At 35.9% G+C, this 25,484-nt stretch overlaps 2 protein-coding genes across 2 annotated transcripts in view; one reads left to right on the top strand and one right to left on the bottom strand.

Annotated features, from left to right (window-relative positions):
• The first annotated feature begins 524 nt into the window (after positions 1-524).
• LOC130748666 (uncharacterized) lies at positions 525-1,876 on the top strand. Its single transcript, XM_057601905.1, has 3 exons — positions 525-583; positions 1,242-1,401; positions 1,490-1,876. The coding sequence occupies exons 2-3, from the start codon at positions 1,249-1,251 to the stop codon at positions 1,748-1,750; spliced, it is 414 nt and encodes a 137-aa protein (XP_057457888.1). The 5' UTR covers positions 525-583; positions 1,242-1,248; the 3' UTR covers positions 1,751-1,876.
• A 21,818-nt stretch (positions 1,877-23,694) lies between these two features.
• LOC130743673 (protein FAR1-RELATED SEQUENCE 5-like) overlaps positions 23,695-25,484 on the bottom strand; it is a 19,129-nt gene continuing 17,339 nt past the window's right edge. The window contains exons 2-5 of the mRNA XM_057595904.1: positions 24,967-25,354; positions 24,414-24,866; positions 23,963-24,273; positions 23,695-23,897 (exon numbers count right to left, since the gene is read on the bottom strand). Of these exons, the coding sequence (XP_057451887.1) occupies positions 23,695-23,897; positions 23,963-24,273; positions 24,414-24,866; positions 24,967-25,354 (1,355 nt within the window). The remainder of the gene's footprint in view (positions 23,898-23,962; positions 24,274-24,413; positions 24,867-24,966; positions 25,355-25,484) is intronic.

Here is a 25,484-nt window from a genome sequence, read left to right as displayed (position 1 = left end):
TGCATACAGAAACCCATCGGTAGAGGCATCTTCTTCTTCCTCGCTTCGATTCTAGATCTCTCAATTCTCGGTTGAGTCTCGAAAGGTTGGGCCAATCTTCTTAGATCTGTGTTTGAAACTGATAAAAGAAGATGATGAGGTGATTCATGAATTTCTGGTTTGAGTTGTGGGGAAGAAAGAGAGAAAGAGGAAGAAGATGAGATTTTTTTTTTAAACTTAAACAGGGACCTATTTAGTAAAAAGGTGTTTGCTGTGGTGCCCGCATTTTTCAACATGGGTAGGTACAGGAATTTGACTGACCACTAGTATTTAAGCACATGATCTGAACTTACATAGTGTTTTAATATATCCTTATACTTTCATTAATTGTGAAATAGCCCCAATTTTATTTTACTATTTAATACATGACCCTAGTAAAATTGAGGTTGCCTCAGTTAAAATCATTTTCACCATTTGCTTTCTGGAATCAACTCGCGAGCACGGAGAAGATGACATGGCTGTGAACCATTAGCGAGCTAACTCGATCCTCCACTTCTGTTCTCTTCTTCATCTTATTTCCTCCTCATTCGTTCGCTGAGTTAAGGTAAGATTACTTTTGTTTTCTTTGTTAGACAGTTTGAGTGTTGTCAGTTAGTATATGTAAGATGTCTTGTTCGTCTCCGTTTGAAAATTTTGGATCTAGCTCCCCTAAATTAACGATTAATTTGTTTAGTAGTAGCTTCCATATTATGTTGGTGTTGATTGTCATTTTTAGAGACATTTGAACCCTAATTTTACTGTTATCCGAAACCCTAATTTGTCGGTTGGGGAACATTTGGGATTTATTGGAACCCTAATTTTTTTAGATGACAAATTAAAAATGGTAGGGTTGAATTGGATCGTTATTGGTAAAGCATAAGTCACGATTTGTCCAATGCGTATAAATTGAGGCTGATTTTACTGTTATCCGAAACCCCAATTTGTCAATTGGGGAACATTTGGGATTTAATGGAACCCTAATTTGTTGAGATGAAAAATTAGAGACGGTAGGGTTGAATTGGATCGTTATTGGTAAAGCATAAGTCATGATTTGTCGAATGCGTACAAATTGGGGCTGATTGTACCCAGATTTGCGAAATTGGGAAATTAGGGTTTATAATTTATCGAATTGGGTGTTTTGGATTTTTAAATTCTAAAATTTTAATCTGAAAAGGCATATTATTGGCATGCTATAACTTATGTGTGGTATCCTATTTTAGTAGGTGTTACATGAAGATCATGACATCCCAATCACATAGCTCCCCAGGATCTTGTAGTCATGTTGATTATGAAAGGTTATGCAAATGTGGTCTGTTAGCTTCGTTTAGGACATCCTGGACAGATTTTAACTATGGACGTCGTTTCTATAATTGTCCTGCAATGGTAATCATCGTTTCTGGTTGCTAACACGAATTCTTGATTCAAGTTGTTTGAATCACATATTTTTTCTTTTCTTTCTTCATTTTTACAGAAGTGTGACTATTTTGTCTGGGTTGATCCTCCTCGACGCATCCAACAACGAACTAGTAGACAACCAAGGAATCAAGCGAGTACATGTTTTGTTAATCCAGTAGCTGAAGAAGAAGAGAATAGTGGCCATGAGAATGAAGATGCCAAAATTAAAAAACTGGTGGATGGAATGAAGTCCAGGGACCAAATGTTGTTGACCGTAGTTTTTGGAATTCTTGTGGTGGTCCTAATTACGTTATTGCTTGTTATTTTGAAGTTGTAATTGTTGTGTTTATTGTCTTCGAATTCTTGTATTAGACTAAGTGTGGATTATGCTAAATTTTAGCATTTTGGTGCTTAAGTACATTTTGGTGGTTATAAGTTAAGTACATTTTTGTGGTTATAAGTACATTGCTAAAGTAATATGTTTATCATTGTTAGCCCTAGATGTAAATGAAACTTCATGGAAAGGTCATTCATCTTCAGCAATGAATGAAAACATGGTACAATTTTTCACTAGCTTCATGGAAAAAGATTTATCTTATCTCCACAGTTAATCTTGAATCTTAAACAGAAAACCTGGATGCAGTGAAATGAAGTGGAATGAAAACTAAACCGAAAAAAAAGAACTTGGGCCAGGCCCATTTCCTATGTCTATGAGTGAGCGAGTCTACCCAAAAACTTCAAAAAAATCCTAACCTTTGCTCTGTTTTTATAGGACAATAGCATGTGGTGAGTTGTATCTGTATGACCCCATACATATCAATAAGGATAAGCATTTCACAAGTAAAGAACTTAAAGATGTAAAATCAGCCATTAAAACATTTTCCAATCTTAACAAAATGCAAATCAAACCGAAATTTGTCATAAAGGCCCAAAAAGATTGTCAGCAATGCCCAAAAATTACAAACCATGGCATAAGTAGCCATAAAATTGTCATAGTCATAATGATAACAACAGGAATAAACTTAATTTGGTTGAGAAGGTGATCCAGGAAAAATTCTCTTCCTCTTCCTTGTACTGAGACATGAAGAAGGACTACCAGAGGTTGAAGTAGTGTCAGATAAATTAACAACGCTGGATGTGCTTTCATTGTCCCCACTGTTATCATCTGGATCAACATGTTCATCTTCAGCATCTCCAGCACCATCATGATCATCTTCAGCATGTGCAGCAGCAGCATCCAATGCAAAATCATCATCATCATCATCATCATCATCATCATCATCTGCATCCCTTTCAGACTCTGGGCGCTCCTCAGTGCCAACACCTCTGCATTCAAGAAAGGCAGATGACATCTGCCGTGCTTCTTGTCGAGCAAATTGGTTCCACCCAGCAAAGCGCATCGGTTCCATATACCGCAGGTATAGAGTTATCAGAAATCCATAAGGAATGCCCATGGAGTTATTTGCTTGGACACGCCTTAAATGTTGGTGGACGAGATTAACAGGGTCTAACTTAATTTTCTTCAAGATGTGATAAATGATGAACACATCCAGATCTGTGATATAGTTATGTTGAGATACCCTTGGACAGAAGACGTTGACAGCCATAAGGAAAACAAGGCTGGCAGCAGGGGTCAGATATATGACGCGGGTGGCATTTGCATTGGAAATTTCCTGAGCGCCATACACAGTTTGGCGAATATCATCCATGTCCTTCCCACGTTTCCAGTCCTTATCATATATTTCCCCTCTAGTTGGGATTTGAAGAAGATCGGAGATTCTGTCAATGTCAAATGACAAATCATAGTCCAGAACCTGCCCTTTCAAAGTCCCTGTTTCATCGAACCGGGCACCGCCCCAGAATTCTCTCACAAGCTCTGGAAAGATGGTTTCCTCAGCAGCAGCATAATTTATGTGCATAAGCGAACTAGAATGAATACGTTTGGCGCCTGGTATGTTCCACTCCAATAAGTCATGAGTGTCAATAAAATATGGCTTGCAGATGGGTCTATTTGCCATTTGAGCCTGGAATCAGAAATGTGAGAATTTACAAGGGATCAGAAAATGTAGATAATTCACAAAAAACCGCCATCTATATTCATATATTAGAAGCATTAATAGGAAGCAATTATGATTTATTTGGGAAAAAAACTCTGAAAAGGGGTAAACATTGAAAAACATACATATACTGGTTTTTGTGAATATAACACACATAAAACAGGTTTCCTCATTACAAACTACTCAAACATGTTAATAATAACAATGTTAAATAAACGAAACCATCAAACTCATAAAACATTAAACAGGTTGGACTCGAAGATGAAGCAGTTTTGAAGATTATAGCCCTAATCTATTATAAATAGAGTATAAGAACAATTGACAATACCCATAATCGTTTGTAATCCAAATCACACAGAAAGCATTATACTTCATGATAGAGAACGAGAAATAAGCCCTAATTTCTAAATTGAGTAATTGACAAAACGCTTACAAGATTCTAACCGAAACCACAAAGAAAGCAATCGACATGATGATAGATGAAGAAAATTAAAACCCTAACTTCTAATTTGAGAAAAAAAATGGAAAAAAATGGTGTGTACCTTGAAATTCCGCAGGTGTCGAAAAACCTTTGCAGTGGTTGTGGAAATCTCTTCATATATTCAAGGGGTAAGGCATCGTGTGTTGATATTGCACCGGTTGAGATGCTCGAGTATGGTTTCAATTCTCGTGTCAGCAGCCATTTGGCAGAGTGCTTAAGAGAAAATTGAATACCTTGATGGTTTCCAATGCAGTGATGATTAGGGTGGCTGATGCGTTTTGGGAAGAAAGGGGCTAGGTTTGGTTTTTGATTTCCCAATACCAGAGGACCAATTTGTGAGTGTGTGTATTTTGTTAGTGAGGAGAATAATATTTTTTGATTTTCATAAAATAAAAAATAAGCATGTTTGGAAAAATAATAAAATAATCGCTTTAATTTTTTATTAATTAATTTAGTTGAAAAAAAAGTAATGTATGCTTGTTTTGTTTTAAAAATTTAATTATGCAAAAATTTTATGCTAAAAGTCAATTAATTTATGCTAAAATTTGAACTGCATAATTAATAATAAATCAATTGTTAATTTGAGAAATAAATGGAATATTTTGGGGAAATATTCAATAGGAAAAGTAGTAAATGCTAAAATTTTAATTTCAAACGCTAAAATTTTATTTTGGCGTTTCCTCATAAATTTTAATCTGACAAATTTTCCTATCAATTAGTAATGTGAAAAATATATGGAAAAATTATGAGGAAATACTTGATAGTAAAATAAAACGCTAAAATTAAAATTGATGCAACAATATAATTGATATATCAATTGTTAATGTGGAAAATATATGGAAAATTTATAAGGAAATACGTTATAGAAAAATTATACGCTAACATTGTATTTTCATACTTGAAATATCAATTGTTTGGAAAAAATAAGGGAAAATTTTGAGGAAAAAATTAATTTTGGGAACTATATGATGAATGCTTCGGGAAAATTATTTGATACAGTACAGGTTTTTTTTGTGACTGAAATAGTAATATAACCTGACACCTAAATTCCTTTGAAAACATTTTGATACTCAATTTTTTTTTTCTAAAATGAATGAAAGGTGACAATAACGCATAGCAATATTTAGTTCAACCATCACAGGAAATAGTAGATATAAAAAGACTACATAGCAAAATTATAGTCATTTAACCACCAGCAGTCACAATATTTAGTTGTCCAAACAAATAACCGGGATAAAAAGTCGAAAATGATCAAGAACAGAAACAGGACAAGATTCAACACACGATCAAGCAGTTAAATGTCAGAAAGTAGGTGCCCAGAAAGTAATGAAAAATCTCAAGTTGTTGACACAGCTGCATCCTTGCATATGTCCATGCAGGTCAAAGCTTTTTTGGTAAGGACATCATACTTGTTGTTAAATTGATTCATTGTCAAGTCCAGAGCTAGCCTCAACCTGGAACCTTCATCAACCTGCGTAAATACCGATAAATAATAAAAAATTTGAAGCAAGTAATTTATAAAATATTTAAGTATGAAATTCTTATTTACCTCAATCTTGTAGTGAATGAATCCATGGTTTGACATCCATTTAGCCACAAAGGTTCCACAATCATTCCTACAAGCACAACAAGAAGTTAGTTTTATAGCTAAGTAAACATTTTTAATCAGAGATGGAGCACTTGAAATCTAACTTACGTTTTATCCTTCTGCATGCTCAACCCTTCTGGAATAACAATCTTAAATTCCGATACCTTAGGCCTTGCCATTCCCATTGCATAGAATGATTGATCCATTAACATTCTTTCGATAAAAAGAGCCTGAGACAATGATTGAGTGATATAAAGAGGTAAATATATAACAATATGTTGGTATCTAATACAATGTAGTTGATAGTTATTTACTAACCATGTACTTTATGTCCAACACTCTAAAATCAAGCCTGTGTGGATCTGGGCAGGAGTCAAGCAGCACCAAGTTCTTGTTGACAAAGTCAACAACAAGTAAATACCAGTGGCAGCCAATGTCATTCATAGGATGTATATCTACAAGAGTAAAACAAACATTGAGACTACATGTAATGGATATTTTTGTTAATTAATTTCATACAGCATCATTGTACCTTGGTAACATAGTTGATTTTTCCCATAAAATCCTTCTGGTAAAAATCGATCATGTCAGCTGATTCTACGGTCCAGGACTGGACAAATTGCTGACATGATAACAGTGCAAATAATATGTCAAATTTTAGTTATGAATCACTATAAACAAAACCTAATATCGGTTCTTCATATATATGAAAAAAACTCACGGCAAATGCAGTAGGCATGAACCATATAGATGGGTAGAAGGTCATTGCTCGCTCTTTCAGTGTAAGTATGTTGGCATGTAAGGTCAGTATCTGGACAAACTATATAATCAGATTAAACTAATTTATCACCATTTATAATCTTTAGATTATAACTCACCTCATCCTGAAGCTTCCCTCTTGGTTGAAGACATAACATATCCTTTCGAAGGGCATAAGCATCCCTGCATTCAAGTTTCACAATCTCTTCTTCCCTTGAAAAAATATAAAGTCTATAATTAAGGGCATGCAAATGTTGTTGGTCTAAATACAACCACAAACCACATAGTATTAAACTTACAGTGGAGCCCCTGTTTTATGTTTTGGGTTGAAGATGTAATTTGCAACAGCAACCTCAAGATGATTCAAATGCATCACATTTGTATTCCCAAACATGGAAGGCAGCCACTAATAAAAAAATGTTGAATGACAATGTAAATTAATGAACTGATTTAAGTGTATCAATTAATGACAATGTTCAGGTTAGAAAAAAAATGACTCTAACAAAATATAGCAGTAACATGAAGCAGTAATATTATATTTCACAATAAAAATGACAACAAAGTCATGCAACTAAGACATAACCTGAAAGAACTTAACTTATGCAAACTAGCCTAAAACTTCAAACTAGATTCATTAATCATCATTGATTTTCCCCTTCATCCTTTTAATTTCATTTTTGTCATCATAGTATCTTAATTATTTCTACCAGTAGTGCTTCAAGAGCATATTGGTTTTTGATCACTGGAAAATTAAAAATTAAGTTTTAAGAAACCTCATAATCAATCAGCCAATTTGAGTTATTTTTAAAATTCATTAATTTAATCTCCATAAATATTTGGAAAGGTTATAAAGGACTTACTATGACTGTCATTTTAGGGTTTAGGGAAACTAATGTTGTGTTGTTGAATTAAAGCTATAAAAGATATGTAAGCTAAGCACACAATATATCGTAGAAATGCAAAAGGAACATCTCATTGCAGGGACCTAAAGATTCTTCATCAGGCAAAATTTAAATGTATCAATTCATGACAATATTCAGATGAATTAATACTTACATCTGGAACCGATAATGGTGATGCAGGAGGGGTGCATACTATAGGTCGATGTCCAGGTACAAAGTTATTGTCTTCATCCATTGCAGGTCGGTTAAAAAGCTTCTTCACCAATCCCTTTGCCTTGGCCCTTACACGTTCTTCATTGTCATTCGGAGCTTCTTCATCAGGTTGCATAAACTTTTTCAGGATCGTTTCAGTAGCAATCATTTTTTCAGACACTGTGCAATTGTTTGGTGAAGTAACACAAAGGGGCAACGAAGATGATGAAGCCAACTGAGTATATTGTTGAGGGCTATGAAGGGCCTGGCTAAGCATGCCTACTGCTAGAATAACCTTTTCCAATTTTTCATCTAAAGCAGAGAACTGTGAATTAAGACATGAAGAAAAACAAAATTATTGTTTTGTACTGAACAAAACATGGTATCGTGATAACAATAAACAAAAGAAACAGAATCAAAAAAGGCAACTTGTTCGACCTTATCTTCTTGATTCACATTGGCATCCTTCTCTTGACAGTCTTTCATGGTAGGAGACTCATCGCATAATACATCTACTTGTTTGGTATGGAGCTCGGTTTCTTGGTTACTGGAAATAAAAGACAATTTTGGTGAGGTGGGTTTCTTGTAAACATTAAAACATTGAAAATTTTTGGATTTCAAATGTTAAATTGAAAAAACATTGAGCAGAACTTGTATTGCAAAAAATGTGAACAACTAAACTAATCAGATCATAAACCTTTTTTGCACCGCATTATCGATTACATAACAAATACCTTGAGGATAGTATTATTAAAGACGGAGGCTTCTCCTTTTTGCCAGCATTGGCTCGAAGGGCTCTTTCAACCCTAGGACTGAACAAAGGACCGGACACGGATTGACTGTCGTCAATTCCCCATGGACGCTTTCTGAGATGATTTCGTCGAGGGTTCTTTCCCTTGCGAGCCATGACTCATTCAGATTGGTGTTCGAGGTTTGATGGTAGGAGGGAAATTTGGGGAAAAAAAGTTTCAAACGAAACCCTAAAATCAGCATTTTATATCTCTTTGGATATGTGATGCCCATTAGGAATGTGTTGAAGAGAATAATCGACACCACTACATTGCATGCGTCTGGAAAGAAGGAAGAAGGAAGAGAGTCATTTAGGCATCGAACCCTAGGGCTTGCAGAACAGACGTGGGTGTGGGATTTAATTCGCAGCCTTTGAACAAAGTGCAACTTTTTCCTTTTTGGATGGTGACACATTTATTAGGGTCTATTTAGGTAGGATTTCTATTGAAGGAAGGAAACGAAGATGCAGTCATTGTTTGTGAGCCGCGAAGTGGAGGACCTTGATGAATTGTGTGTTACAACACCGTGTAACAATTAATATTTATTATATTGAATTCTGTTGAGGAAGAAGACAATGATCATGCGTTGTCTAAGTGGCCAAGTGATTTTGTTTGTAGTTTAAGGTAGAAGGTTCAAATCCTAACTGAACCTTTTTTTAATAATATTAATCATATTTTATTTTTCTACCTTGTAATGAATTAAAAATGTCTCACCATCACTGGCGGAACTTGAAGAAAAAATTTGAGGGATCTAAAAGAAGATTGCAATATATAAACTATAAAAAAAATAGTTCAGATAATATTGTTGTTGAAAATTTATTATAATTTAGGTTAATAATCTTGAAAATTTACTTTTTCTTTTCAATTTTTGGTTTATGGATATATATTTTACCTTTAAATAACTTCCTTTTATAAGTTTGGAACCCTATAAGTTTTAATATTTGTGCAAGTTAACTAAGGCTAGCTGTTAAAAATGAAAAGAATGTAAAAAAGGATTGAGGCTAGATTCGAACCTTAGCCCTTAACAACATATGCGTTCTTCCCAACCACTGAACCAGTGTAGAACGTATATGAATGCTCATGTTATGGTTCATTTATAAATATAGTAAAACGTATATTATAGAATAGGATATTATAGTTCAATGGAAACTCTTGTAACCCAAATCTATACACTATACAGTCTTGGGTTCAACTCATGTCCTGATGTCCAAAGCTTTTTTTCTTTTTTTTTTGTCATAAAAACGAAAAAAAAAAAGAAACATGGAATCGAACCCAGGCAAGGATGGATATAGGGATAACTAAACAAAACAACCAACGAACCAGTACTTAAGTATGTTTCTTTTAGACCCGTTTTAATTTAATAAACTAAGTATGTAGTTTATATTTAAAAAAAAAATAAGTACATATAATCAAACTGGGAAAAATCATCAAATCAATTTAGCCAACTGTAACTTTGCTTCCAAGTTCCAAGTACCCAATCACTATCTGCAAAAATCAATTTATAACAACCACAACCACCACTTATAATGAAAGTAAAATCATAAAACCATAGTCAAAATGATTAAGCAATTTAGCACACAAAACAGAATCATAAATTGAAACCTAACATAAAACCATTGTTGAGGGCATGCAATGCTAGCTTCCATCTGGTTGACTATTGCCTCACCAGAGGAAAATGAAACATAAATTTGTCCAAACACTTGTTAAGTTACAGACCAGAATTTAAAATTATACTAAAAACAACAACAGAACAGATCAGCATCAACCCTACTCGTCCCCATCCTCTGAATCCATACCAGCATCTTCATCATCTTCATTGTCATCATCAGGAACTGTGATACCGTTCCACAGAAAGATATCCTTGTTCATAACCTCAGTTCTCAGGGGATTGAAGTGGCTCCAACCTGGAAAGGGGTGAGACATCATTGCATTCAGAGACCTTGTGATGAGATAGCCGTATGGAATTGCATGTCCAGTGTTGGCATGCACACTTATAAGGTGATCATAAACTAAGTGCACAGGATCTATTCGGACACCCTTCAGCATATGGTACATTATGAAAATGTCCTTGTCATATACGTAGTCATGGAAGTTGAGCCTCGGGCAGTACACATGTGTGATCAACACATGAATCAATTTTGCAGCCTGTGTCAGATTGGTTGCCTTCGTGGCTTCAGAGGCAGAGAGTTTACCATCTTGAAAAACAGTGCTTCTGATATCATCATCATCAGACTCAACCCTCCACCCTCTTTTGTATTGTACTCCTTCACTTCGAACCCCTAACACTTCTGATATTGTCTTCATGTTGTAGTTAAGGACATAGTCAAAAAACTCCCCTAACAGTCCATCAGTTTCAGTCAATTTTGCGGTCCCCCAAAATTCCTGTACAATTTCCGGGTAAATATGGCCATAGGCAGCAGTGTTGATTGCATCCAGTGATGAAAGTGTGATCAAATCAGCAGCAGGAAGTTTCCAAAGAGGAAAGTCCTCTGGATCATAGCACATGTGTGGACAGATAGCTCTTGGAGGCATCTTGTGAAATATGGCAGTAATAATTTCTGCAAACAAATCATAATGTAGACAATGTATACATCAGAAAGCAAAATCGGGTTTGAACAAAAGGGGTTTGTTTGTTCAGTTTAACAATAAACTTAAAGTATGTCACCAACAAAAAGTATGTTTGAAACAATTTAAGGTAATAGCATCAGCAATCATGGACTAAACAAAAAAGGCAATATCTATGCTACAACAAGAAACACGCATCTTAGAAAGAAACAGATTGCATGTTGAATTCGAAGATGAAACAGAATTCAAACAATGCATATTTATCTTGAACACTCAGTTATTAAAAGTTGAAAATTGCACCTTTACACTCGGTTAATAGAATACGTGAGGGAATATACACCACTACATCACTATATATAGGCCAAAACGGGGGAAGTTACCAAACGGTTTGCAACCAAGTTACGGTGTGTGTGTGTGTGTGTGTGCGCGCCACAACATTCCATAAAAATAAACTGCAACTTGATTCAAGTAACTGCATGCAATGAGTGTATAAGGCAGTTGAGAGCAACATTGTAAATAGGCCCTTTCAAAAAAAAATGTAAATAGGCAAATAAGTATCAAAGCCGAAAATAGAGGATGAGCAAAGCTATAACAAAGGCACAATATGGTTACTTAGTGATGAAATCAGATAAACTACAAATCAAATCAAGCATATGCAGGAAAATTTGGGGGAAAATTGAACCTGAAAACCTAATTAAAAAATAAATAAGCCAAAACAAGAGTCAAAACAGGAACAAGAGTGCTTGATGGTTGGATGAGAAATTCGTGAGAAAAAAATGCAGAAACCCTATCAAATGCCAAAAGGGGCTAACCTCAATTTCGTAATCCCTGCCTTTGAAATCCTGATGGTTGGATGAGGAAAGAGTGAAAAACCCATAAAAATGATCTCTGAGGTATTTATATGGCGTTTTCAATTCCTCACAATGGCCAGTAGAGTTTTAGGCGTGTGTGTAGATTCAATATGCAGCCTTTGAATACTGTGCAAAATTCTTCTTTCCCAATGCCGGAATCATTATGTCTGACCCTGACATTTATTAAAAGTGGGATTAGTTGGGTCATGATTTGTAGTAGGAAAACGCTGATAAACAAGGGAAGGAAGAAACTATCTTCTGGCGCGTAATGGAGATGGTAGAGAATTTGTGTTTAACAGCTAGTAAGACCATTTACTCAGATATATATATTTTCAATTCAATTTCTACTCAAAAAATTGTCTTGGTTCAGTGGCCAAATTTTTATAAAATTTATAACATGTTAAGGGTTCAACTCCTACATAGGACCTAATTTTTTTTTTATATATATATGTATATATATTTTTTGCAAATTCAATTCTTTTTAGAATGACGCCTTTAAACTATTTTCATGGTTCCAAGTTATTCAAAACACCAAGCTATCCAAATCGCTCGCTCACCCTCGTGCATGGCTCACACAACGATATAGTACGAGTAATGTGTATCACATATTAGGGTTAGCGTTACGGTTCATTGGCCTAACACCATTAGTCCCACCGAACGACGAATCAATGCTTATTAGGTTATGTTAGATGATGTAGGGTTCCCGCGATATAGTGGCTCACACCAAGCTATCCAAATCGCTCGCTCACCCTCGTGCATGGCTCACACAACGATATAGTCCCAGTGGTTTGCACACTATCTATTCAACCTTGTTTGGTAGGGTTCGATCCCACCCAACCTTTTTTATTTTTTAACATTTTCGTATTATTTTGCTCCATGTCTTTAAATATTTACTTTGGGATTTTGTTTAGAGTTTAATGGATATGCACTGACAGTGTAAAATAGTTTTACACAGACATCCAATTGAATTCCGCCACTTGATGCATTAGGGTTCATGTGCTAGAATGTATTAGACAGAAACTTTAAATATTTTTATTGGGATTTTATTTACATCTATTTAATTATCATTAGTATTTAAGTATAACAATTCTAAATATTATCTTTAAATACTAATTTTGAGATTTTATATACATCTATTTATTTATAATTGTCCTTTAAGTATAACAATTTTGAATATAACCCAATTTATTTATCATTACTCTTTAAGTATATACTCTGTAACTCTATAGGGTTCCCGCGATATAGTGGCTCGCACCAAGCTATCCAAATCGCTCACTCACCCTCGTGCATGGATCACACAACGATATAGTGCGAGTCATGCGTAACACATATTAGGGTTAGCGTTACGGTTCATTGGCCTAACACCATTAGTCCCACGCAACGACGAATCAATGCTTCTTAGGTTATGTTAGATGATGTAGGGTTCCCGCGATATAGTGGCTCACACCAAGCTATCCAAATCGCTCGCTCACCCTCGTGCATGGCTCACACAACGATATAGTGCGAGTCATGCGTAACACTTATTAGGGTTAGCGTTACGGTTCATTGGCCTAACACGATTAGTCCCACCAATCGACGAATCAATGCTTCTTAGGTTATGTTAGATGATGTAGGGTTCCCGCGATATAGTGACTCACACCAAGCTATCCAAATCGCTCGCTCACCCTCGTGCATGGCTCACACAACGATATAGTAAGAGCGTTCGAATCCTAATTTAACTTTTTTTTTATTAAGATCAACCTTAAGTCACCTACTTAAAAAACTGCGAAAGTTAGCTTATCAAAAAAAATTATAAAAAATAAAACTGCCAAAGTTTGGATTTGAACCTTGGACCCATAGCTAAATTGGTGTGGCATTAACCACTTTGACAGTTATCGACTTTTGTGATCTGTTCGATTTAATAGGTATAAGTCTAATAATTTAACCCAATAATCATAAAACAAGAAGGCAAATGAAAGGAAAAAAAAATTGAGACATGAACTCGAACACGGGACCAGCACGGGACCACCACGCGGATTTTTTAAACTAGTATAATGAAAGTACCAACGAACCAGCACGGGGACCAATGCGATTTTGTTTTCATCATTGCTTCTTTTTACCACCTTTCCGTCTTCAACTGCACCTGTTACATCAACTTACATGACCAGATATCAATGTCTATTCAACGAATGCTTCATATCTCATTGAATCTTCCATGAATGCTTTTTTCTCCTTCTCCTTGATTTTAATTTCAAAGGTGGTTTAAAAGTGTAACACGTGTAAACATCTCATTTTGCATGGAACTCCAACCATCATGTCTTTTAATTCTTCCCCTCTATAAACTCTTCCGTTCTTTAGTTTGGATTTCAACCTACACAAACATTTCTGCCATAGTCATATATCTTCCCAAAGTACCCATTTTCATGAGAACATGTGTAAATAAATCAATTTTACTTTGTTCAGGTTTAAATAAAATATGGCGTTATTGAGTAAACATTTTAATGAGAATAGATATCTTATGTGAAAATAACTCAATTTATCTATTAATGAAAAAATAAATTTGATATTGTTAATTTTAGTATTTTAACACTAGTTTCTAGAGAGAAACAAAGATGCAGACATTGTTGTTTGGGGCTGCGAAGTGGATGAGATTGAACTTTATGAAAATTGTGATTTTATATACATCTATTTATTTATAACTGTCATTTAAGTATAACAATTTTGAATATAACCCAATTTATTTATCATTACTCTTTAAGTATATACTCTGTAACTCTGTTGTCCAAGTTCCGCCACTTGATGCATTAGGGTTCATGTGCTAGAATGTATTAGACATTTAGACTATATAGTACGAGTACAGTACGAGTCATGGCCTAACACCATTTAGACTATATAGTGCATTAGGTTAGCGTTACGGTTCATTGGCCTAACACCATTAGTCCCACCGAACGACGAATCAATGCTTCTTAGGTTATGTTAGATGATTTAGGGTTCCCGCGATATAGTGGCTCACACCAAGCTATCCAACGTGCATGGCTCACACAACGATATAGTGCGAGTCATGCGTAACACTTATTAGGGTTAGCGTTACGGTTCATTGGCCTAACCCCATTAGTCCCACGCAACGACGAATCAATGCTTCTTAGGTTATGTTAGATGCTCTAGGGTTCCAGCCACACCAATTTATTCATGAGCGTAACACCATGATTAAGGTTAATTAATCTATGACAAAAGAAAATATATTAATTGCCAAAAATAAAATAAATAATTTTTTTATATAACTAAGTTTAAAAATGTTAACATATTAGTAAAAATAAAAAAAATGTCCAAGTTTAGGTTTGAACCTTGGACCTAAGGTAAAATAAGTGTAGCATTAACCACTTTGACAATGATTGTTTTTAGTTATACGGTCAACTCAACACTTATATGTCCCAATTACTAAAACAGAACTTATAAAAAACCAAGAAAACAAGTTTTCGTCTTTCCCACTGGTCTGTTACGATCATTTAATAATTAGGTTAAATTTCTTTCTTTGATACATACTATTTATAGAATAAAAGCCATATAAATTCATAACGTCTCCCTTGTCCCAATGGTCTGCACACTATTTATTCAACCTTGTTTGGTAGGGTTCGATCCACCCAACCTTTTCTATTTTTTAACATTGTCGTATTATTTTGCTCCATCTCGTTAAATATTTACTTTGGGATTTTGTTTACATCTAATTATTTGTCATTAAACTTCAAGTATAACAATTTTAAACAGAAACTTTAAATATTTTTATTGGGATTTTATTTACATCTATTTATTTATCATTAGTATTTAAGTATATCAATTCTAAATATTATCTTTAAATACTAATTTAATTTTGAGATTTTATATACATCTATTTATTTATAATTGTCATTTAAGTATAACAATTTTAAATATAACCCAATTTATTTATCATTACTGTTTAAGTATATACTCTGTAACTCTATTGTCCAAGTTCCGCCACTTGATGCATTAGGGTTCATGTGCTAGAGTGTATTAGACATTTAGACTATATAGTGGCTCACACCAAGCTATCCAAATCGCTCGCTCACCCTCGTGCATGGCTCACACAACGATATAGTGCGAGTCATGCGTAACACTTATTAGGGTTAGCGTTACGGTTCATTGGCCTAACACGATTAGTCCCACCAAACGACGGATCAATGCTTCTTAGGTTATGTTAGATGATGTAGGGTTCCCGCGATATAGTGGCTCACACCAAGCTATCCAACGTGCATGGCTCACACAACGATATAGTGCGAGTCATGCGTAACACTTATTAGGGTTAGCGTTACGGTTCATTGGCCTAACACAATTAGTCCCACCAAACGACGAATCAATGCTTCTTAGGTTATGTTAGATGATGTAGGGTTCCCGCGATATAGTGGCTCACACCAAGCTATCCAAATCGCTCGCTCACCCTCGTGCATGGCTCACACAACGATATAGTGCGAGTCATGCGTAACACTTATTAGGGTTAGCGTTACGGTTCATTGGCCTAACCCCATTAGTCCCACGCAACGACGAATCAATGCTTCTTAGGTTATGTTAGATGATTTAGGGTTCCCACGATATAGTGGCTCACACCAAGCTATCCAACGTGCATGGCTCACACAACGATATAGTGCGAGTCATGCGTAACACTTATTAGGGTTAGCGTTACGGTTCATTGGCCTAACACCATTAGTCCCACGCAACGACGAATCAATGCTTCTTAGGTTATGTTAGATGATGTAGGGTTCCCGCGATATAGTGACTCACACCAAGCTATCCAAATCGCTCGCTCACCCTCGTGCATGGCTCACACTGCGAAGTGGATGAGATTGAACTTTATGAAAATTGTGATTTTATATACATCTATTTATTTATAATTGTCATTTAAGTATAACAATTTTGAATATAACCCAATTTATTTATCATTACTCTTTAAGTATATACTCTGTAACTCTGTTGTCCAAGTTCCGCCACTTGATGCATTAGGGTTCATGTGCTAGAATGTATTAGACATTTAGACTATATAGTACGAGTACAGTACGAGTCATGGCCTAACACCATTTAGACTATATAGTGCATTAGGTTAGCGTTACGGTTCATTGGCCTAACACCATTAGTCCCACCGAACGACGAATCAATGCTTCTTAGGTTATGTTATATGATTTAGGGTTCCCGCGATATAGTGGCTCACACCAAGCTATCCAACGTGCATGGCTCACACAACGATATAGTGCGAGTCATGCGTAACACTTATTAGGGTTAGCGTTACGGTTCATTGGCCTAACACCATTAGTCCCACGCAACGACGAATCAATGCTTCTTAGGTTATGTTAGATGATGTAGGGTTCCCGCGATATAGTGGCTCACACCAAGCTATCTCAATCGCTCGCTCACCCTCGTGCATGGCTCACACAACGATATAGTGCGAGTCATGCGTAACACTTATTAGGGTTAGAGTTACGGTTCATTGGCCTAACCCCATTAGTCCCACGCAACGACGAATCAACGCTTCTTAGGTTATGTTAGATGCTCTAGGGTTCCAGCCACACCAATTTATTCATGAGCGTAACACCATGATTAAGGTTAATTAATCTATGACAAAAGAAAATATATTAATTTCCAAAAATAAAATAAATTATTTTTTTATATAACTAAGTTTAAAAATGTTAACATATTAGTAAAAATAAAAAAAATGTCCGAGTTTAGGTTTGAACCTTGGACCTAAGGTTAAATAAGTGTAGCATTAACCACTTTGACAATGATTGTTTTTGGTAACCGTACTTGATGCATTAGGTTATCTACGCTCAGTTGTACTTCGAATTAGTGCAACCGTGCATTCTCCACCATTGATTAAGATTCCAAAGGGTTCCATTTAAATAGATTAAATCAACGTCAAAGCCTGGCCGCGTCCAAACCGTAGGATTAAATGAAAGGTTGGATCCAAAGGGCAAAACGATTCAAATCACTCCTGGAAAATGAACCATTGCGGAACACGAAGTAGTGGGGTAATCAATGAAACACGTTTGGTTAAACCTTCACAACCGCACTCACCACCTTTCCACAACTATATAAATACTTCCATGAGGCAAATAAGGAAAACTCACAAACCCTAAACACTACACTAGATCTTCTCCTTTCTCGTCTTCAACTTTCCCAGAACACTCCACTACCAGATTCATGGAACCTTCCGTCTGGGGATTCAACTGGAGAGCTTTCACGATCCAGTGGGATCGGGAAGATGTAACTTTGCAACACTACACTACACTTGTTGCTTTCTGTTTGATTTTTTCAAGTTTGTTTACTTACGTCTTTGTTTCTGTTTTTGTTTTCTGCAGCAACGTTCTTTCTTCATCCCAAAAAACTTCTGGAATGACTGGGCAGACGAGATCGACGATGAAGTCACCATCATCGACCCTGTGGGCAACTCCTTCTCCTGCCGTCTTCGCCGCTGGACCCCTTTTTACGTATAAATTTTGTACACATTTTTTGCTAAATCTTTAACTTAAGATTTAAGTAATAATAATAAATTTAAGTAAGTAATAATAATAAATTGCATGACACTAGTTCTTTGTGATAAGACGCGTGGAAAGGTGAAAAGCCTTCTTCCTGCAATTAATTTTTTAAACTGCGAACCGTCATCATCATATCTACTCAACCATCATTTTTTTCTCTTACCATTCACTGAATCTCTCCCTCATAAAGTTCGAAGTTATCCCATCCCACAAGAAGTAAAAATCAAAAACCAAACGTTGTCTACCTCTTATCGATCCAATCAACCCAGAAAACATAAGGTAAATTTTCGTTAGATCTTGCTTACCTATTACTGGAAAAATGGTAACTATATGGTGTTAAAACGATTTTTATCATGCACAATGAATATATGCTCTTCTTTATTCAACCTTGTTTGGTAGGGTTCGATCCACCCAACCTTTTTTATTTTTTAACATTGTCGTATTATTTTGCTCCATCTCGTTAAATATTTACTTTGGGATTTTGTTTACATCTAATTATTTGTCATTAAACTTCAAGTATAACAATTTTAAACAGAAACTTTAAATATTTTTATTGGGATTTTATTTACATCTATTTATTTATCATTAGTATTTAAGTATATCAATTCTAAATATTATCTTTAAATACTAATTTAATTTTGAGATTTTATATACATCTATTTATTTATAATTGTCATTTAAGTATAACAATTTTAAATATAACCCAATTTATTTATCATTACTGTTTAAGTATATACTCTGTAACTCTGTTGTCCAAGTTCCGCCACTTGATGCATTAGGGTTCATGTGCTAGAGTGTATTAGACATTTAGACTATATAGTGGCTCACACCAAGCTATCCAAATCGCTCGCTCACCCTCGTGCATGGCTCACACAACGATATAGTGCGAGTCATGCGTAACACTTATTAGGGTTAGCGTTACGGTTCATTGGCCTAACCCCATTAGTCCCACGCAACGACGAATCAATGCTTCTTAGGTTATGTTAGATGCTCTAGGGTTCCCGCCATGATTAAGGTTAATTAATCTATGACAAAAAATAAAATATATTATTTTTATATAACTAAATATAAAAATTTTAACATATTAGTAAAAATGAAAAACTGTCCAAGTTTAGATTTGAACCTTGGACCTATTGCTAAATAAGAGTAGTATTAACCACTTAGACAGTGATTGTTTTTTGTTTTTTATAAGACTCAAAATTTATATATTCAGTAAAAAAGAAACTTTTTCACCAACTTTTTATATTTCCCATATGATCGGTTACGATCATTCAATGCTTATTCGATTATTCGATTATCAAGAACAAAAAACCATCACAACCCACTCATAGGAGAAATCGAGAGGGTAGACATTCTTCCAAGCAGTGGACGGCGATTTTAGGGTTTTTTTGCACGAACATTTGAGACGCTTGCAGGCACTCGTCTCTGGTAAGATTCTTTCAATTTTACAGAATTTTCACTCCATTTTGATACTTGATATTCCTGATTTCTTTTTGATATTCATGAAATATGGGTCGCCGATTTAGTTGTGCATGGAAAACATTGAGTTCACAAGTTTTTGTCAGATTGAATCGCTTTCCGTTTCCCTTTCCCCCCTGATGTTCATGCATGTTCTATTTCTAATGGGTATTGATTTCTTTATGTAACTTGTCATTACGAATTTTCCACCCTTCTTCGGTATGATAGTGACCTTTGCCTGCAGTACAAAAGAACTAATTAAAGTTATATGCCATGGTCCATCACAAATTTTTCATCTTTGTTCAGACTGACAGCGACCTTTGACCATCTGGTTATGTCTTTATGGTATATGCCATATTCATGTTCAAAGTTTCCACCTTTCTCAATACTGATAGTCTCTTTTCCATTTTTTACCAAACATTTGTTTATGACAAATTTTTACTTAAATTACATAGTTCCAATTGTAACTCATTTCCTGTCAAATTTAATACTTTGCCTTTTTTCACTTACTGTCAGATTGAATATTTTGCCATTCTCCCTTCCCCTGATTTTTCATGCATGTTATACATCTAATATATTGCTCTTATCTTACTTTCCCTCTTCATTGTGATGAAAATCATATTGAATAATCTCTGTCCAATAGAATACTTTGTGTGTGTTTGTCCTTTACCCTGATTTTCTTGCATGTGCTACTTGTAAACGATTTATTATGTGCTCTTTTCTTACTTTTCCTCTTCATTGTGTTGAAAATCATATGATTTACTTCATGTTTTTTTGTGCAAACATGTTTATAGAAGCAAGTACTGTGTTCTACTATGGCACCCAGTCAAAAAAGGATCCCCGAGCACGATTTCGTTGCATGTCATGAACAAGCTATGGTAATAGTCTGCATTCTAACTAGATACTATCTGTTCATACACATACATGTATATTTTAGTCTGATGATTTCTTACTTGGATTTCCTCTTTGTAGACTCACTTAGAAGTCCCTGAGACATTGGTCAAGATGGGCAATTACAGGGTGGACTGCACTTGGTATCTGACTGACCCTCTAGGTGTAACACACAAAGTTAGGTATGAAAGATTGCATGGAAAAGGGTACTTGACAACAGGATGGTCACGGCTACGCAATGTCTTTTGTTTCACTGGTGTGTGCTGGTTCCTCTTCAAATGTGTGGGCAGGTCAAGATTTAAGATTGTTATTTTCAATTCTAAGCATAAGCAAATCAAATATCATGGCTGGCCCGTGAAGACAGAGGAAGATGATGTTAATAAGCTTCGTGAATACCTGTCTGTTCCACCACCTACAGTAACACCCCTTCAAGCGTATTCCCAACTCCAGCTTTGTGCTATTTAACCATGAATCTGAAAATCCCTCCTTCACTGTTACCCTCAAAGACCATCATGCCAAAGGAAGCCAACTGGTAACTTGCTGTTCTTTCTATATTTATTTTCATCAGCATTTTTAATTCTTGTACCATGTAAGCAAGCATATAACCCATGTTTTATGCAATTTCTTAGGACCTACCTGTGAAAATTGGGAAGCACTTAAAGAAGTTTGGATCTGATCCAGTGTTTCTGAAAGGTCCATATAAGGGTCTAAATGATAAACTGGTGGAATGCAAACTCATTCATGGCCAGGCGAAGAGCAAGTTTGGTAGTGGCTGGAGGGAATTCGTTAGAAAGTATCAGCTTGCAGAAGGGGATGTCTGTGCTTTCAAGTTTCATTACATGAATCAGAGAATTGTGGACATCATGATTGCCTTTGCTGATTAGGGTGGAGTGGAGATGGAAACTGGACTGGCTGTGTTTTTTTTTTTTTTGCTGAAATTTATAATTTGAACCTAAGCTATACTGTTTGGTAACCGTACTTTTATGTTCACCGACATGTTCGGTGACGTTTTGGAACAATTTCGGTAGCTATTGCTGATAATTATTAGCGATAATTTTACGTTTTGCTAGTTTAATTTGTCATGTTTGAAGTTGATTTCTACTGATGAAATGTGCTAACTTGACCAAAATGAAAACCTTTGGGACTATAAAAGGATCTAAAACGCAGTTTATATTGATCAATGGGCTAACAGACCAAAAACAAAAACTTCATTGCTGGTCTTCACAACAAAAGGCCAAATCAAAAAAAAATTTGGGTTCAGCCAATTCTTATTGTGAACAAAGGCAGCTTTAATGCAATCAGTGATCAGCTATTTTTTTTTTTGGTTGTTGTAATTTTATTGTTTGATCATTTTATTTGAACCTCACTTGTAACAGGCTCCTGGTTTTTGGGCTGACCCTTTTGTGAGATGAACAACACTCTGACCCAAAAAAAAATGCATGAAATAAGTGGACACATATTGTAAAGTCTGCACTTATATTGTTTTTTCAGAAGATGTTTTTAAAATATAATTTAATAATTTTTTTCCTTCACACAAATACATAATTTGTTCCAATATCAAAATCAAACTGACTTAAAATGAAATGCTTTCAATTATTTCCTAAACTAGAATTCTATTGTGTCTCCTATCGACTGCCGCCAACGTCGATGAAAATGTCGGGAGTAAGCCAGAAGGTCCAGCTTGAAATAGAGTTTGCATCTGAACTCCTTGGTAAGGAACCTGGACGTTTTGGTGCTGTATAAACTGTGGAAACACCTGAACTCCATTAGTCATATTCACGGCATAAGTAGGTTGCAAAAATGGAAGTCCAGCTGAAGCACGAACAACAGGATAGTGGACTTGTTGTACAATAGGCTCCATGTTATAAACCTGTACCTACCCAGATTATGTCCACGAGAAAACAATTTAATGAGAAACTTGAGTAAACACCACTGAAGGGAAAATAAATAAATTATACAACCATCCTAATTACCTGATTCACAGATTCTTGGGTCAAAGGTATTTCCTGTGGATGCTGGGGCAACAAAGTAACTCTGTTGTTATCCACATCACCGCGACCTGCATTATTCGGTGAACTCTGAGTCTGCACAGGTTATGACCAGGAATCAGAGACTCACACATTGATGCATTTAAGTAAACTTAAAAATAAGAAGATAATGAAAAATACTCACCACTTCATTCACAGATACTTGGCTTGAATGAATCATGACTGGGACTTCTCGTTGCTTAGATTTACGCTTATTTTGTTTTGTCGACACCGTGTTCTGATTTGAACGCTGTTCTGCAAAATTTGTAAGCACACATCACTCTAAAAAGAAAACTTGAGCACAATGCAAGAAAATTTAAGATGAATGACAAGCATTTCATTTACACATACTTGGGTGGATGAGGAGTCATTTCCCTGCTTCCGTTGCTGCGATTTAAGTTTACTTGCCACCGAAGCCCCCTTATTCTGCCGATCTACGCTGCCAACGTTGTCTGTAAATCATTTCAATTTTAACAATTATATATCCAAATGCACAAGCAACATGATTATGATCAGACCAGGCAATAAATATGGTGAATATCAGAATCACCTCGTCGTCTGTGCTGTCCTCAATTCCTTCACTTGCAGATTCACCTGTTTCACTTTATTGACTTGATCAGGATAAAGCAAAACCGGGCACGTACGAATCGTGTGTCCAATACCCCTGCAATTTGAGCAATGCCTTCTCTTGGTGACAGTTCTGGTCTTCTTGGGGGCACCTCTACCCTGTACAACAGTTGGATCACCCACATTAAAGGCTGCACTCTTTGTTGTACAACCCGGTTTGCGACTCTTCTGAACATCCCTCAACAGCTTATAAATGTCTTCCATTACACTTGAAAAATCATCATCCTTTTCGCATGCTATTTCTGCGAGATAGTTGCATGCGGCAGACATAGCTCCTTTTCGCAACAATTTCATATTCTGTGAATGAATACTAGGCTCTGAAATTGAATACACATGAGCAGACTTGGCTGTTTTCAACCACCTCTTAGAAACTAGATTGCTTGGAAATTCATCAATATACTCACTTCTCATCCCAGCTATATATGAGAACAAGGGATGCCATAAAACTCAAAATAACCACATTCACATACAAACTTTTTCTGGTTCTTATCATAAACAACAATATATTCTTTTCTGCGATTGCTAATTTTTCTCATTTTCATCATCACAATATTGGCCACCTCAGAACGCTCCACATTTAGCCCCAGGCATCCTCAATTTGACCCTTGACTTCCCAAAACATGCTCCTTGTTAATATTTTGGCAGCTCCATACTCAATGCCACTAAGTGCTGTTGTCATAACAGGCTCACCATAAGAAGACTTAAAATCAGATTCCAACTCATTGTGCCTGTATTTCTTCATAGCCCGCTCAAAATGAAAAGAAAATCCAACAAGGAACACTTACAATGCAGATAATTCTTTATGAATGAGTTAATACCTTCACATAAGGATGTCGTCCTAATACCGGCAAAAAATTTGTCTTGCATGAAGGTGCTTGCCCAAGAAGCTCTTGTCTCATACATCGTATCAATCCATGGATTGTTGGCTATACCATATTTCTCAACCAGTTTATCCCACTTCTCTCCAAACTTGTCAGGGTTTAAGTTAGCGTACACAAATAACTTGAATTCATCTGCAAAATCAAGATTTCTAATATTTTTCAAAGCATTCTGGTGAATGTGCCATGCACATTGACGATGCGTGGTATTCGGCCACACAACTCTAATAGCTTCCTTCATTGCTAGATCTCCATCTGTAACCGCCACCTTAGGATGCCTGTTAAACATTGCTTCAGTCAAGGTTTCCAAAACCCATATGAAAGTCTCAGTTTTCTCATCATGAACAAGTGCAGCAGCAAAGATAGTGTTTGCTTGTGGTGGTTGTATCCACAAAAAATCACAAGAGGTTTGTTATACTTGTTCTTCTTGTATGTGTTATCAAAGGCAACCACATCTCCAAACACGTTATAATCCATTCTACTGGTTCCATCACACCATAGCAAGTTAAGGAGATTACCTTGTTCCGATTTGTTGTACTTGAAGAAAAATAGTGGGTCACTGTCAAGTTTTCCTTGTAAATAGGACAGCGCCGCAACTGCATCACCATCTTTGACTCTTTTCCTTTTTTGCTTGTCTAGGTGGTTGGCCAAGTCCTTGCCGGTAAAGCCTACCGACTCAGCCCCACCTTTTTGGCCCATCATCACCTCCATAATATTGCGGGTCCTCACACCAAATAGGTTCATACCTTCTGCTTGAGCTTTGTCCCCTTCACTCAATTGCCGGAATTTTGGAATCAAATGAACATGCTTATATGGTGTTAATGGGTGATTGTGTTCATCGCAAAAAAAAACCACTTTCCACCTTTTACTGCTAGAAAAAACAACGAAATCGAATTCTAGCAAGGCAACCCACTCTAGTAATAGGCTTAGGTTGTTTTCTTCTGCCACTATTATGCATATGCTTCTGATGCCTTTGTCCAGCCCTATTGCACACCACCTGTCGTGAGATAATCTTGCCATCATCATCCTTGTATACATCATCTTTTCTTGGAAAGAATCCACGGATACGAGCATATTTAGAATAGAATTCACATGCTTCCTCCTCAGAAGAGAAATCCATCCCTCTAATGTCGTCTGCAGACAATTCAGTAATCCTTTTCATGACTTTAACTTCTACATCAGAGTTTTTTTGACTGTCATTTCCAGTTTCAAACATCTCATCGACATCCACAAAATTTTCCCCATCATTATCCCCTTCATTCACACCCTGCTTCAAACCGTTGGCAGGGCTAGAATTCAGACTATCATCCTCATCGATGATATAAAGCTCGTCATCAAACGGATTAAGCCAGTTATCTCCTGAGAATCATTCATTTTCCCAACTCTGAAATAAAATCAAAACCGAGGATTCAAGACATTGCTACCTAATAAAACCATACTTAGGGTAAAAATAATTAAAAATCATACCAGTTCAGGTAGCCGCAACTTC

Source organism: Lotus japonicus, chromosome 3 (genome assembly GCF_012489685.1).
Source record: "Lotus japonicus ecotype B-129 chromosome 3, LjGifu_v1.2".
Classification (NCBI taxonomy): Eukaryota; Viridiplantae; Streptophyta; class Magnoliopsida; order Fabales; family Fabaceae; genus Lotus; species Lotus japonicus.
This window is presented reverse-complemented; position numbering and strand designations above follow the sequence as displayed.

Excerpts from the sequence above, each read along its gene's own strand:
- LOC130748666 (XM_057601905.1), top strand. The coding sequence starts at position 1,249 with ATGAAGATCATGACATCCCAATCACATAGCTCCCCAGGATCTTGTAGT. Across the intron at positions 1,402-1,489 it reads TCTATAATTGTCCTGCAATG|AAGTGTGACTATTTTGTCTG; the intron begins GTAATCATCGTT and ends TCATTTTTACAG.